Source organism: Micromys minutus (assembly GCF_963924665.1).
Source record: "Micromys minutus genome assembly, chromosome: 11".
In the NCBI taxonomy this organism is placed as follows: Eukaryota; Metazoa; Chordata; class Mammalia; order Rodentia; family Muridae; genus Micromys; species Micromys minutus.
The window spans coordinates 27836834-27852775 of NC_137980.1; the positions used below are offsets into that span (position 1 = coordinate 27836834).

Below are 15942 nucleotides of genomic sequence, written 5' to 3' on the forward strand. Positions count from 1 at the left end.
GTTCCCAGAAAAGTCTCTTCAACTCTTAATGCAATCTGTAAAGATGCCTATATGTTAAATATCAGATCCAACCAGTTAACGGGTCAATGAGGCAGAACACTCAGCATGGAAAATAATCTCTACCTTTAAGTGACATCTGTCTGTCTTGTGGAACTCTGTTCCTCTATCAAGGCAGCTCACAATCATATTTGCTCACAGGCATGCTGCCCTTGTTATTTCCCGTCTGGAGCACAGACTTAGAAATGCCTCACCTCTTTCTAAAATTGGCTGCATCCAGAAATGGTGGTATATATGAACTACCACGCCCTCATCACAGTTTGTAAGTATATACATAGTGTTGTGTATTATCTTCCACTATAGAAATGAAAACTCCAGAAGAGGATGGACCCTGGCTGTCATCCACCGAGGACAGAGCCTAAGACAAAAGGCATTCACAGATGACTGGTACATGAATGAATATTTCATATTGGTGGAAATGACCACTGCAGTGTGTTCCGTTCCTCCACCACCAGGCACAGATGTGACTCCAAATCCCAATAGTTTATCAAGCAAGTTTATATATTAAATTCTCAATCCACCAACCCTCTACAAAATAAGCTTACATTCAGTGGACCAAAATACAAACTGCCCTTCTATATGAGATTAAAAAAAGACCTATAGAAACCCTTAAACTATTCACATCTACCTATTGCCAATTAAGACCAACTGGATCTAGATTCTCCTTCTCCAGCTTCATCTTGATTCCTCTCAGAATCTCCCTTTCTCTCTCCCAATTTCCTGGCCTTTTCTCCACCTACCTCTCCACTGTCCAATCATGTACCCCCTTAACATCAACCCACATGGAGGGTACAGTCTTTGGCTCACAGTTGGAGGGTATAGTCTATCATGGGCAGAATAGCACAGGACAGGAACATGAAGCAGCAGGTCACATTCTGTCCACATTTACTGTCAGGAAGCAGTTCGCTCTCTCCTTGTCTTTTAGGCTGGGATCCCTGGCCAGGGGAATGATTCCACCCACACGTAGGCAAATCTTCCTGTCCTACTTAACCTAATCTACAAGCTCACTCATCCACAGGTTCAGAGCTTTGTTTCCATGGTGACTCTAAACTCCATCAGGGTGATAAGTAATACTAAGCCTCATGTCATGACAGTATTATTTTCAAGAACATGCTATAATCTTGCCAGCACATATGTGTAAAACATTTGAAGGGAACATAAAATGTATTGTTTATTTTTGACATCCATTGCAGAGGGAGTTGATTTTTTTCCCACTGTGCAATGCTCTATTATGTCAGATTCCTCTGTAACTCGGTGCTAACATCTTATGCTTCCTGCGGCTGAGTTGTTACTTGTACGGTGTGGCTAGCACTCTCTGTATCTGCTGCTCATCCTCAGAGCATGGAGGAAGACACAGAGTGTCCTAGGGACAACATGTGGACAGTCTTGAAATCTGTGCTCTGCAATTTGAAATCATTTATATACCTTCACAGTTAATATTTCTCTCTCAAAGGGAACAAGTAAACTTTTATATGTTATCTATGAAACCCTTGTGAAAAGGAAGGATTTCACTCAAATATGTGATCTTTATTTATTTTTTCATTTGTTATTATGTGCTTTGAGGGGGGTTAAAATTGGAGAAACACACCTCCAATGCCCTGCATTGTTATTATTTGGAGGCTGTGGAAACTTTGGACTGTAGGATCTACTGGAAAATCTCATCATTGGGGGTATGCCTGTGAAAGGAAGAGAAAAACTCAGCTTACTCGTTATCTACGTACCTACCTACCTACCTACCTACCTACCTACCTACCCACCCACCCACCCACCTACCTACCTACCTACCTACCTACCTCTATCTCTGTTTCTCTCTGTCTCTCTCTGTCTCTCTCTGTCTCTCTCTGTCTCTCTCTCTCTCTCTCTCTCTCTCTCTCTCTCTCTCTCTCTTTCTCTCTCTCTCTCTTCTCTCTCTCTGTCAGTCTGTCTCAGACATACCTTGGACAGTTGTGCTCCATCCTGCCTTCTCATCACCACAGGCTTCTTACCTCAGGTTTATGATGTCCAACCTGTCACAAATTGACACTGCTGTACAAGGTATTTATTCTTAATCCAGGGGTTCTACCCTGTCTTTGACCGTCCAGTTCCCAGATAAAAGACAACACACCTTTTATATTACTAATAAGCCTTAATCATCACTAGAGCTGGGCAGATCTCTACCCGCTATGCTAGTATGTCTACTTTCTATCAGTAACCCTGAGTTCTAACTTGCTATGTTCTATCTGATGCTGTTAACTCCAATTAGCCAGCCTTCTTGGCCATGATTTGAACATTTTTATTCCTGTATTTTCTGCTCTATCCAGTGTCTTTCCATGCCTCATGTTCCTCCTCAGACCCACGTTCAGGAACTTCCAAACCCCACCTATCTCAATTCTGTCCCACTATAGGCTGTAGGCATCTTCATTCACCAATTAGCAATAACTTGGAAGGCAAGGTCACAAAGCATCACTGTCACTTGGGTCTACTTGGGGATTTTCTAGTCCCTAGGGGCAACCAGGTCTGGGGGAGGAGTGGCATAGTATTTAGCATTCCAACACATAGAACAAGACCATACCTCAACATGGCACCTCTAAAAGGCCAGAGCTAGATCATCCTTTCTTTGAAGTTGGTTGTCTCAGACATTGTTGTAGGAAGAGAAACTTAATGAAGTGTGTGAGCACAAAATTATCATTCTTCCGAACCTTAAGGTCTACATCATATTTTATTGTATCAAATGAACCATTATTTTATTAATTATCTCTTGGGGATAGATTTACTATTTCAAAAATCGATAACAAACAATTTTGTATTGAAGTTGGTGAATATATCCTGCTTTTGTAAAACCCCGGGTTTGGTTCCCAGCACCCATGTTAAGCAACTTCTATTCTCAACTACCTGTAACTCAACTCCATGTTCTTTTTGGATTTCACATGTACCTGAACTCACATGTATTCTCTTACACAGACACACATTCATATACATAATTAAAAACAAATCTTTAAAATAAAAACTCATTTTAAAAATCTTGGTTCAATCAGTTTTAGGACTATAATAAAGTGCACACTTGTTGGTATTAGAGTTTGTGCCCCAATACATGCTGACAGTGCTGAGAATGATCATCACTTACAGCTCTGCTGGCAGGATAAGAAACAGTGTTGGAGGATGCGGTATTTCTGTATTCTTGGTATGAACATACTCTCAATGATGCTTCCTTCATGACAGGATGTCAACATCTCTTTTCCTGTCTGTACTGCAGAGATGTGTTCAATCATACTACTGTGAGGTTTTGGAGTGTTTATAGAAGGTACTTGTGATGGTTGGTATATGTTCAACCCAGCGAGGGGCACTTTTAGAAGGTGTGACCCTGTTGGAGTAGGTGTGTCACTGTGTGTGAGAGCTTTAAGACCCTTATTCTAGCTGCTTAGAAGTAAGTATTAAGATGAAGATGTAGAACTCTCAGCTCCTCCTGCACCATGGCTACCTGGATGCTGCCATGTTCCCATCTTAATGATAATGGACTGAACCTCTGAACCTGTAAGCCAGCCCCAGTTAAATGTGTCCTTACAAGAGTTGCTTTGGTCATGGTGTCTGCTTGCAGCAGTAAATCCCTAAGACAGTACTACTAAGGAAATTCTGTCTACAAATATGTTGGGATAAAGGGCATGTTTCCACCTTCATAATGTTAAAGTTTCTGCCACATAATGATAGTAGGATAAAAGAGTATTTTTCTATTAAAATTTAAAGTGAAAGGAGACCATGTACAAAGTATCAACAATGAAGGGCTCTCAGGGATACTTAATAGTTTCATGTCTGAAAGTTTTACTATTTTTCAAATATCACAATATTGCTCTGCTTGTGAATCTATAAATAAGTTTCAGACTAAGGCAGAGATATGTGCATTCTTAAATAGAATATTATTGTTAAAGTAATTTAAACTATATTGCCAACATCTGTATGTCCACTTACCACCTTTTGAAGACTGAAAGAAAAAACTTTCTAAAAGACACACAAGTGATTTATTTTTCCCAAACAAAAGGTCAATAGAAATTTGAATTCTAGTCTAAAGGTCAAGATTGGGTAACAGCTTTCAGATGAGGAAAAGCCAATGGTGAGACCAACATGGAATTGCTACAAATTTTCCTCTGTTACTTAGTAAAATTAATTCAAAATCATGTTGCCAAACCTAATAATCTATTGTCTGTATATTAACCACATCAGTCATCAGACACTTAGCCCACAATATCCCTTTGCCCAGGCTGAGTGTCTCATGAAAAATGATCAGTCAAGCCATGGCCTGTCCAACATACCTGTCAAAGGAGGGCTTCTCTCCACAGTCGAATGCATCCTGGAGCTCCTTGACAAGGTTTGCCTGGCCAGGCAGTCTGAAGAGGCCCTCTTCTTTCAGCCCCCGTTGTCGGATGAAGTCCACACACTGCTCCACCAGCATGGGTGCCAGCCGGTTCCCATATCTCTTCTCATATCGGACTGTGTCTTCCAGTTTCTGTCCGAAAATACCTGGGAAAAGAAGAGATCACGGAAGACTTTTTTTCTACTCATTCACTGCTGTTTTCTTTTTAAACTCATTGTAAAGGACCCAGGTTGGAATGGTGGTGAGTATCTGATGTTTGCTATTTCCCACTGATATACAACCAAACTCACCACACAAACTCATCCAATGGATTCCCAGGGGAGGGGGTCTCTCCGAACACCCATTTTAAAGATGTTCTAGGCTTAGATAAAAAGGAAACTGGAAACTCCCGAGTTTCATAACGGGGGAAGAAAAACTAATGTTATATGTGGAAACTGTGTAAGGCCCAAGAAGCCTTATTCAGCAGCCATTAAGTCAAGGATCTGAAATAACAGCAGATGGCTTTGTTCCCATCTGTTATGTAACTGATTTGCGGATTCATAGTGCAGAATCATCACATTCCGAGTGATAAAACATCTTGCTGTTGAGGAGTGTATTCTCAGCCCCGGTAGAAATGGCACCAACACACAAAGCAATTCTATACGTGGTACCAAACCTAGCACAAATGGACTTTACACACTCATTTTAGAAAAAAGAGGAAGTGGCATTTTCAGGAGCAGTAGAGATGGCAGCAGGTGACAGGGTGGGGGCTGGGAGGTGGGAGTCCCGGGTGGGGGGATGGAGCTTCCTTTGTAGAATTTAGAACAAGCAGTTCCTGGATAATGGTGTGGGAAACACTGTTTAATAATTCAGCAACTATTCACATGCCTACTTTCTCTTGACATTTCTATATTGGAACCAGGAAATAAAATGCCATTCCCCACTTCCGTGCAGTGGGGTGCTCACATCCCATACTGCATCCTGGGAAGAGCTGCTCAGCACTTCTGGATATGGTGTTCTTCTGAAAAGAATTCTAGCTCGACATCTCAGTTAACTCCTTCCTGCTTTGGGCTTGTCTAAGGAGCTAGACATGGAGAAGGATTGGGCACAGCTATCAAAAGAAGGTAACCGACCCTAGGTAGCAGGGAAAACTGGTGTCGACCACAAGAAACAATGTTATGACCATGGGACCAAGAATTACCAATAATAACTACAGAAAGTGAAGATATGGGATCTGGTTTGCTCCTTAGACATTAAAGTTATCAATGGATTTTTAAAAATTTATATTAAACCAATAAACATGTAAAGGGCTATGCACATTTAAAGGACACTGTGTATTTTAATACATGTGTACATAAACATTGAATAATGTTTCAATGAAGTGTATGCATTCTCTTAAATACTTACCATGCTTTTATGATGATAACACTAAACCCTTTCTTCTGTTATTTTCTTTCCTTGGAACTCACCGTGTAGACAAGTTTGACCTTCAACTCAGAGATCACCTGCCTCTCCCTCCCAAGTGCTGGGATTAAAGGCTTGTTCCACCAGGCTTGTACCAGGCTAATTCTGTTCCCCGCCCCCCCCAGGTGACTGGCACCCACACTCGCTGGCACAGCAGACATCTTTCTCCTATCTGACCATAACTCAGTGCGGTTCATCAGACTCTCCATCGCTTCCTCCTCTGGTACCCACCATTCTACTCCTGACACGTAAGGGTCTGACATTTCTGGATTTTACACAGGGATGATATCATGTGATATTGGATTGTCTGTGCTGTTTTGTTTCACTTGACATAATTATTTCCAGTTCCATCCGTTTTGCGAAGGGCAGGATTTCATGTTTTATGGCTGAACAGCATTCCTTTGTGTAGACACCATACTTTTCTTATTAACTAGTGGATGGACATTGGAGGTTTCATGATGGTATAAGGCACGACAATAGACATGGGCATGTTAACATGCTAATTTCTTTTGGATGAATATGTGTATATGTGTATGTGTATATATTTGGATATATATATATATATATATATATATATATATATATATATATATATATATATACACACACACACACACACACATATATATTGCACTGGCTGGTTTTGTGTGACAACTTGACACAAGCTGGAATTGTTACAAAGAAAGGAGCCTCCTTTGAGGAAAGGCCTCCAGGAGATCCAGTTGTAAGGCATTTTCTCAATTAGTGATCAAGGGGGGAGGGCCCAGCCCATTGTGGGTGGTGCCATCTCTGGTCTGGTAGACCTGGGTTCTATAAGAAAGCAGGCTGAGCAAGCCAGGGGAAGCAAGCCAGTAAGTGACATCCCTCCATGTCCTCTGCATCAGCTCCTGCCTCCTGACCTGATTGAGTTCCAGTCCTGACTTCAATAATGAAGAGCAATGTAGAAGTGTAAGCTGAATAAACCCTTTCCTCCCCAACTTGCTTCTTGGTCATGATGTTTGTGCAGGAATAGAAACCCTGACTAAGACGTAAATTATTGATAGAGCAAATAATGATTTTATTCCTAACTTCATTAGAAAACCCCAGATTACCATAATGTCTGCACTAAATAATAGCTACACCTATCTGTGCAAGGGTTTACACTCTCCCTCCACTTTGGCCAGTGCTCACTTGTCCTCTTCTGGACTTCTGATAGAACCACTCTTGCTGGAGCGAAGAGACAGCTCCTTGTGCTTTTGCTTTGCATTCTCCTGATGACTCCTGATATCGAGCCTTTTTACAAATACCTCCTGGTAATTCAGTCCTCTTTTTAGAACTATCTCTGTAGGGCTATAACCCATTTACAAAGTCCAATGGTTTGTTTTGCAATGCAGTTTTCTGAGAGTCACTTTTTCAAATGCATTATTTACAGTTTCCTTAGAATTTCCTTAGAAAGCACAGCAAGAAACTCATGCTTATTGCATACCATATTCTAAGTCCTCGGCAAGCATTCTTTGCTTTCTGTAAGCTAGGTGGAACAGCTACTATATCTATTTATACTTGGGGGAAATGGTCTCATAGAGATTCAATAACTTTTCAGGTCTGACCTCTCCAGACAGATATGTGCCTCTATTCAGACCTTTCTCTATAAACCTTCACTTATGCCCAGGTATCAGAAACCTCCCTTATCTAGCTTGCCATGAGTCTCCATTTTCTGATAATTTAAAGCATCAGAAAGTCTTCCCAGTGAGCCCAGGAGCACACTCAGTCATACTATGCAAGTCCTGTATGTCGGGAATTTTACCAGGCATTTATCTACATTCTCGCTTAATCTCCCAGGGTCCGGGAGGCAGGCACCACCTCCATGACCGTTTTCCGGATGACTTACCAAGGAACTTGTCAGAAAGCAACAAGGCTAGTAAACAGGGAAGCTGGTTTGTTCACAGCTGAAGAATCTCAGAGTCACGTGGGCTCAGTTGCTTATACAATACTTCTTAGTGTGGGCAATTGCCACAAAGAGTGTGGGAAAGAAACCCTCCATATCCTAGGTGTCCTATTTCTGCCTTTCTCAGCATGCCAAGGAGAGAGGGGTTCAGAGCATCAAGAATATATAAAGCAGATGGAAAAAAGTCGGACAACAAGAAGACAAAACAAAACAAAAAACCAGAGAAAGACCTCTGACATTTCAGAGAGGCCATTGCCCAGAGATTTCTTTTCTGTCACACGAAACTTACACACTCGGCAATAAGCCATATAAAAGAGAAAAAAAAAACATGTAGATACTGTCCATGTGATTTGTAATCCCTGTGGAGAAATGCTAGTCTTGAAAAGGAGAGAAAAGGCCGCCGAAAGGTATAGACTACATCCGCAGCTCTGGAATAGAATGGACCTACTGTCTCTGGCTTCCTATGGTACCATACCATACAATAGAAATCTCCTTTGTTAGATTAAACTTTGAGACAGAAATTACTGATGGAATAAAGAATTTAATAGTAGTAGTAACAGCAGCAGCAACAGCAGCAGTAGTGGTAGCAGTAGTAATATTACTGGCTGATTCAAAATTGTTTGGAGAGCAATGTAATATCAAATATTAAAAATAGCAAAAAGAAGTAAACTCATATGTGCCCTTGCATCATTAATTAGAGGATTAATAACAAGATTTTTTTTTTCTGTGTGTGAATCATGCGAAGAGCCCCAGAAATGGTCTCATGAGAGGCTCAGTGAGGATTCACTCCCCAATAATGCTGCCGCCCTGACCCATCTGAGTGATGCTGGTGTGTTCTCCTTACTCCTTGGGTTCCTTTCTCAGGAGCTGACTCTTCACTGGACTAAAAAAAAAAGCAGATCATGCAGATGAACTTATCTCTCTGTCAGGAAGGTGTGTCCACTGCACTTTGAGACCGGCTCCCTCCCTTCATGTGAGGTTTAGGGTTGAGGAGTGAGAACCAGCTATCCACAGAGAGAACATGATCGGATAGTCAGACTCCACCCATGTTGAACATTAGTAAACTTAAAACGAACTCTGTGTTCTGTAGCTGCCCGCATTCCCCTGATTCCTTCTGTGGTCTATCTCCATTGTCACCTCTGTCCACTAAGTGATTACCATTTGACAATTGCCCTGTGACCTTGTGAAGCTTTTGTTGCCCTATACCTACAGGCGCTAAGTCACCAGATGGTGCCATCTTAGTTTGGTGCTCACTTTGCTGTGTACATCTCTTCTTTGGTCCTGGTGTAGTTCTACAGGTTTCTGGTTTCTAACTCAAGTTGAGCTATTACATGCTCGACCACATTGTAAGTGCCTGTTTGACCCTTCAACACCAATATCTCTAAACCTTTTCACACCCCGCCCCTTCTTCCGAGATAAGGTCTTGCTATGAAACCCAAGCTGACCTCAAACCTATGGCCCTCTCACCTCTCTTTTCCTCTCCCTACACCCAACCCAGTTATGACTAAAAGGACTGCAAGTACTAACCCCCTGTAAACTGCAACTGGCTACAAATCTGACAAATTTAAAACGAGCTAAATCAATTTCTCTTTCAAAGTTCTTTGATACTCCATAATCTTAATTTTTATCTCCTGGTCAGCACTATCTTCCCATGTCCCTGAAGTCAAGGAATTTCTTCTCTTCCCAAATTTAATGCTCACATTGTTTACCTCCAAGCTCCTGGCTGATACATTAGATTAGACATTGTTTCTCCTGGCTGCTACATTCGACGAGACACTGTTTCTTGCATGTATTTTTGAAGACCAGAGTTGCAAACCCATACAAATACACTGTTAGAGTGATTGTTTCTTGATTTTTCTGAGGTGATAACAGATAACATATGGTCACTGGTGACAATTCAAATAACTCCTACAGTTGCTTACAGGAGTGGAAGGGGAGTGCTCACGGACACCTCAGATGCCCTGCATCACTGAAGGCCCACTCAGCATGGGTGACAACTCTCAAAAGCTGGAGTTCTAGACATCCCTGCCTAACTTGCAGGCAGTTCTCCCTCAGACCATCCTCTTTCCCAAGGTGAATTTCAGGAGTTTAAAATCAGATCTCGGTGGTGTCCTGATACTTGTCCAGTGGTGTCCCCTGACCCAGATTAATCAACAATTTTTTCCCCACAATGGAGTCTCCAGAACCTGGCCTTTGCCTCTTGCACAGTTACCCAGGAAGCCAAAGCATCAGATTCACTCTTGCTTCTAATGGTTTCTCAAAATGTGAATTTAAATAACACCACTTACAGGTTGCTCCCTCAAGAAATATGGGTCTAACATCATATCTGTTTTCTAAGACTTACAGAATCTCATATATATATATATATATATATATATATATATATATATATATATATATATATACGGCTATTCTTTAAAGTTTACAATATAGCTGCAGGGAGATGTCAGCAGGTTTTGGATGGTTGTACACAGGCAAAGGCTGAACTGTGTCCAGCTCTAGATACTTCAAGGTACATAGAGATTGAGTGTCCCTTGCCTGAAATGTATGAACCAATGTGGTCCTGATTTCAGATATATTTTTTAGATTGCAGGTTATCTACATATATAATGAGTTATTTTAGCAATGGCTCCCAAGGCTAAACACAGAGTCCACTACTGTTTCAATGCATCTATACACACAAGCTGAGGTTCATTTGATATAGATTTTAAGTTATTTTATTCTTGAGAGAGTTTTATGGTATAGAAGCATCTATTGAGGCATCATGTCACTACTAAAACATTTCGAATTTGGAATTTTCAAATTCGTGATGTTCAGCACACACACTATCATCCCTGTGGGACATCTGCTGCCTCAGATCCCTGGAACGTAACATCAACAGGGATGAGACAAAAGTTCTGCACAAACTTTTGCAGGATGAACTATGCATGCATAAGACTAAAACATGTCATCTCAATTAGACAAAACAAATGAATAATTCCATAAAACAAAATGAGGTATGTTGTTCATTTCTATGAAAACAAAACAGTCCTTGTTTTCCGATGAAGCAAGTCAAAATTCCTAATTGTCACTCCAGGTCTCTTTTATTGGTTATTGTAGAGTTTTGGTCCCATCTGGTTGCCAGATCACATGTTCATCAAAGAGTAAAAAAAAAAAAAACTTTCTGATTCCTCTGCTGACAACAGCTTTACTAGCAGACAAATTCTGGTATCATCATGACTGCAAAAACTTTCAGTAAATATTCACCCTTCACAAATGGGTAAGTCAAAATAAAATGGTTATTTTGGTACAAAACAAAGATGTCCAGCTTCTGTCTGTCACCAGCTTCCTCGTGCTAGAACCTCTCACACCGAGCTCTAAATCTAAGAGCTAAGATCCACCGCAATTAACAGTGGGTACCAATGACAGTCAGAACAAGGAAGAAAAGAGGAGATAGAGACTTGGAAAATCAAGGGAAGTCTCCTAAGTGAGGGGACCAACATAGTGGTGGCCTCTCCTCAGATCAGATCGGCCATTACTGACATCATCATTTACTTCCAGGAACCTAGTCAGATGGCCTGAATGTACTCCAAGGATGTTTGTTCTTCAATCGAATCTTTCTTCTGCAACCCGATAAATGAAAGATGCTAGGTAACCTGTCCCAGGCTGCACATCTAATAAAGACCATACATACATTACAAATACAGAGTGGGATGCTTCCGGATGTGTTTTTGCCAATCTATTACACTAATTCAGCTCTGCTGAGTTCTTCCCCTCCCCCAAGGATGCTGCATACTTTAAGACTTTAGAGAAGAAAACTAAAATTCACATAGGTTAAGTCATTCTCTGCCTTTCCAGGTGAGCTACAAAGTCAGCCTTTGTTCATGAGCACCCGTGGCTCTAAACAACACTTAGTACTGTACTGATCACAGCTGGCTAATCATTTATTTCTTCCTCCTCAAGGAGCCTACAAAGTCATAACTTGGAGGACCCAGTCTGTCTTTCTTTCATCTCCAGCACCGCTTGGTGGAGACGCCAAAATGCTACTCATTGACAAATAACGCAGTTCAAAACTATTCCTGTTTGGATGTTTGGACAACAGTATTTTGATTGGACGAATCAGTTTCCAAAAAAAAAAAAAAAAAAAAAACTATAATTATAACATAAACAACATTCATTTCAAAATCAAATGATTTTGGCTGAATCTCTATAAATATGAAGTCATTGTATTTTAACTCAAATTGCTTACAGACTAGCAGGAAAATACAGAAAGCACTGTAGTGATGTTCTAGGTTCAAATACCAGGCTGTATACAAGCACTTAACCAGTTCAGCACTCAGTTTGAATATTAACTGGTCAGGCCTATCACTCTAGCTCACTGTGCACAGAAAAGAAGCATTGGTATGTGTACTATGCACACATTGCTTAAGGGGTCCATGAAATGCAAGGCTGGACAGATGGACCCATCCATGATTCGAACAAAGAGCAGCATTTTGATGGAGGAGAGAGCCCTGTAGGAGAAGGCACGAAGTGAGAAAGCAAGAAGCGGTGTGGAGTGTGTGTTTAGTGTGAAGACATGGGTTAGCCTGGGAGATTGGGGAGGGGGCCTATCTCTAGGTAATTGGTGGAACTGGTTAGTGTTTTGATAATCATACAAAGTAGTTTTTTTTTTTTTTTTTTTTTTTTTGTTTTGTTTTTTTTATCTCTGTGGGCAGTACAAGGTCATGAAACAAGTTCGGAGCTGTGGGATGGGCCCGAGAGAACACAGGAGACATAGAGATCAGATGTGCTTTGTACAACGGACAGTCGTGTTGGAATTTATGAGAGTGTGACAGACAAAGATGACTGTCATTGTGGAGAGCAGCTAAGCAGCTACTTAGTGATGGGGAATTGCTACCTGAGGCAAGAGACCAGAATACCCCAGGGTAAATGCCCGATGTTCTGAGTGGTTAGATATAATACGCCACAGTCTGTCAAGAACTGCTGGGTGACTGGGAACTTAAAGTCAGTCGTGAAAATTTTACTGTAGTTTCTAATCAGGAAAAAAAAAATAGTTCTTAATATCCAGAATGCAATCATGATGAGAGTTTAAAGTTTGAAAATAAGCAGGTTAGCACTACATCATAGTCTCTCTTTTACCAAAGGACAAGCCCAGAATGCCGCAAGGCTCAGCTTCCTGCCTCATCTCTGTGTCTTAGTTCTTAGTTTTTAAAAACCCATGGAGGAAACATTTTCAGTGACCTTAATTAGTACTCAAATCAAGAAAGGGAGCGGGAGGCCAGTGAAGGCCAAAACAGGTCTAAAGAAAAGCCTGAGAGAAGTAACTGCCCGGGTTGGCACCTGGCAATGTCGCCCACTCTACCCTGCATTCTGGCAGTGTTTCCAAGGCTGCTGAGAGCCAGCAAGTCCCTCACTCTCCTGGTCTACCCTTGGGAGCAGCTGGAAAAGAGCCATCTCAGCATTTTGTCTTTGTTTCATCTGGGTGCTTTCTTAGCATCACACACAATCGGCTCAGTCCTCTGCAGAAGTGACACGTGGGGAAAGGAGGAGCCCAGAAACAGGGTCCACTGTAGGAAACACTCCAGTGAGTAGCACAGTCACAGAAGCTCAAAAGTACACTGTTCTTAAGGTGACATAGGTTGGAGCCCTGGATCGAGAGGGAAGTCATTCTTTTTAGCTTCAAACTTCAAAGGCTCAGGTCCCTACACTTGTGCATTAATGCAGGGGTGACAGATGCCGCAGCTTGGCAACAGTGCAGCTGCAGCAGCTGTGGACCTTCCTTCCTGTGCTCTACTGCAGAGCTGCAGCTAGGCAGCCAAGGCAGGAGAGGCTGCTCGCTCCCTGTGCCCCCTCCCTCCCTGCTTCCATCAGAAAGCAGAAAATGGCATTTTGCAAGTGGAGTATCACTCAGTCCTTGACTCGAATGTTGAACATCCCCCACAGCAGTACGACTTGGTAAGAAAAAGACAAATAAGAACCGCGACCGGGGAGCTTTCATCTGCCCTGCCAGCCTGTGGGGGACTTTTTACTCAGGCTGGTATTTAAGAAAAGAGAGGGGAACTTGAAGGCATACTTCAGGCTTAGGCATTTCCACACATCTACTGTATACTCTCCGGCACTGGAGGAAGGAAGGGAGCAATGGTGAAAACTGCCCTGCTTTGTCAGAGATGCAGAAATAATTCCCCAAACATCCCCTTACTTCCAAGGGGCTGGAAAGCTAGAAGCAAAGGTACTTGTCCATTACATCTTTGTCTCAGGGCCTTTCTCTATCAATGACGTAATCTGGCAGTGGCCACAAGATGCTCATAGATCTAAAAGCAAATCTGAGAGCTGTCATTATGAGCGTCTCACTTAATTTCTTCGTAGGTAAATTCTGAAGTGAGCAAACACCTTGTTGATAACAGGTGATAACTCCTCAAGGCTTAGGTTCCAATTGTACTTGGATTTTATTTTTTCTCATTTGTCGATTGACTGATAAGTAGGGGGATCAAAAATAAAGGGCGGAAGACCTAGGTGACAAGGAAAAGTAACAGTCCTGGATGCACAATGACTTTTTAATTACTCACCTTTGAACAGTTCATCTAATCTGTCATTACCACTTTAAGGCAAAAGGAACTTAAAAAGAATTTCCACATAACCCCTTTCTGTAAACATTTAATTCACAAGTACCATACCCTTTAACTCCCTGAAAAGAATTCAGTTTAGAAATGCCTTAGTTATTTTTGTTGATTATAAGTCATTCTATTCTCTTTGTCTTTTCCCAATAATATAAATGGGAAGTCAAGGGGAATCCTACTTCTAGCTAATGTCGAGAGGGGTGGGGGCCACCACAGAGAACCTAACTGTCAAAATTTTCCAGGTAGGGTAGGGAGGTGGCAGGAGGCTCCTTTTGGAAAACCAGAAGGACGCTACACGGAACAGCATTTGTAAGGAACCTGTTTCAGGGGTCAGAACAAGGATGCTGGATCTGAGTGTGGGATGGGCTCCAGAGTGAATACTCTAGCCCCTCCTTTCAGACTTCCTCAGTTCCCTGTCAGTTAAGGATCCTTATAGAAGACCGTTCTTAAGCCCCACCTACCCCCACAGACAGAAATACACAGATCAATATGAACCTTAAAAAAATCAGTCTAGACAAGCAATGTCTTACACAGTGTTAAGCCCTCCGTTTCCAAACCCCCCATTCCATCCAAGCCTAACAGGTCTGAAAGCTTCCACAAGGGGCTGACATTCAGACATTAGCAGGACATATAGGATACCATCTACCGACCTTTCCGGAAACTAAAGCACCGTTTGATTCTTCTGTATGTAGTTTTGGGGATGAAAGGAGTTGATGCTAAGGCACCCGCAGGGCGTCCCCCCGAATTTCTGTCTTCAGGCATCATGCAGGCCCGGAGTGTGTAAGACCAGCTCAGGCTTCCTTAAAACCTGCCTCTGTGTGGAAGCCCACGGGCGCTCCTCCTCATGTTTGTTTATGTGTCAAGTCTGAAGTGCTGATTCCTAGAACTCCCGGGGTTTTGATCCTGAGTTAAGGTAACATCTCATTTGCTCCTCTTTGGTTAGAAACAAAACAGATTACTCTCCTTCTTCTCCCTTAGCCTAATTCAGTGAGTTTTGAGGATTTTTGTTGTTGTTGTTGCTGCTGCTTCTGTTGTCTGTTTTGTTTTGTTTTTAAGTTTCTGCAGACATTCCAAAATGTCACAGGAAAAGAATTGCAGCAAGCAAGCTGCGGCTACCTTCTCGAGGCAGGAATGGTTTCGTTTATTGAGAACTGTCTTCTCAGAGGGACAGAAAGTCCTCTAGAAAGGTCAGCAAATGGCCCTGTGAGTATGGGAAGGAGGAAGAAAGCCTAAAAGGTCCCTCGGGAGTACTTCTGGACGTCCTGGCTGGCTCCTTTAATCTGAGAGAAAGGCGAAGGAATCCTTGGCACCTTCTCCAGAACGCATTCCAGTGCGCGATAATTCCTTGCAAAGGACTCCCCTGCTCCTTTTATGGTACCCCCTCAGCTTCTGGTGCACTCTGCAGGCTTCTCCCTCTTCTCCTCTGTCTTCCGGCTCCCTCTGGAGCCACCAAGTAGGAAGAGTCCGGTGCCCATTCTCGGAGTCTCCTTGGCTGTTCCGGAGGCGGCTGTGCAGGGAGCTCTCCTCCCCCTCCTGCTCCTGTTCCCTTTTCTCAATGGGAGCTGGGCTGGAGCTGG

The 15942-nt window shown here is 42.2% G+C and overlaps 1 protein-coding gene across 5 annotated transcripts in view; it reads right to left on the reverse strand.

Moving 5' to 3' along the window:
* The window catches only part of ARHGAP24 (Rho GTPase activating protein 24), a gene marked incomplete at its 5' end in the record, with an annotated part of 368413 nt that overhangs the window by 28574 nt on the left and 323897 nt on the right, over nt 1-15942 (reverse strand). For 4 of the 5 annotated variants that reach the window (XM_080924806.1, XM_080924805.1, XM_080924809.1 and 1 more), the window contains one exon: nt 4341-4548. In XM_080924806.1, the coding sequence (XP_080780932.1) occupies nt 4341-4548 (208 nt within the window). Of the gene's footprint in view, nt 1-4340; nt 4549-15015; nt 15131-15942 lie in introns of those variants that run through there. The other variant, XM_080924807.1, reaches the window with a different exon arrangement.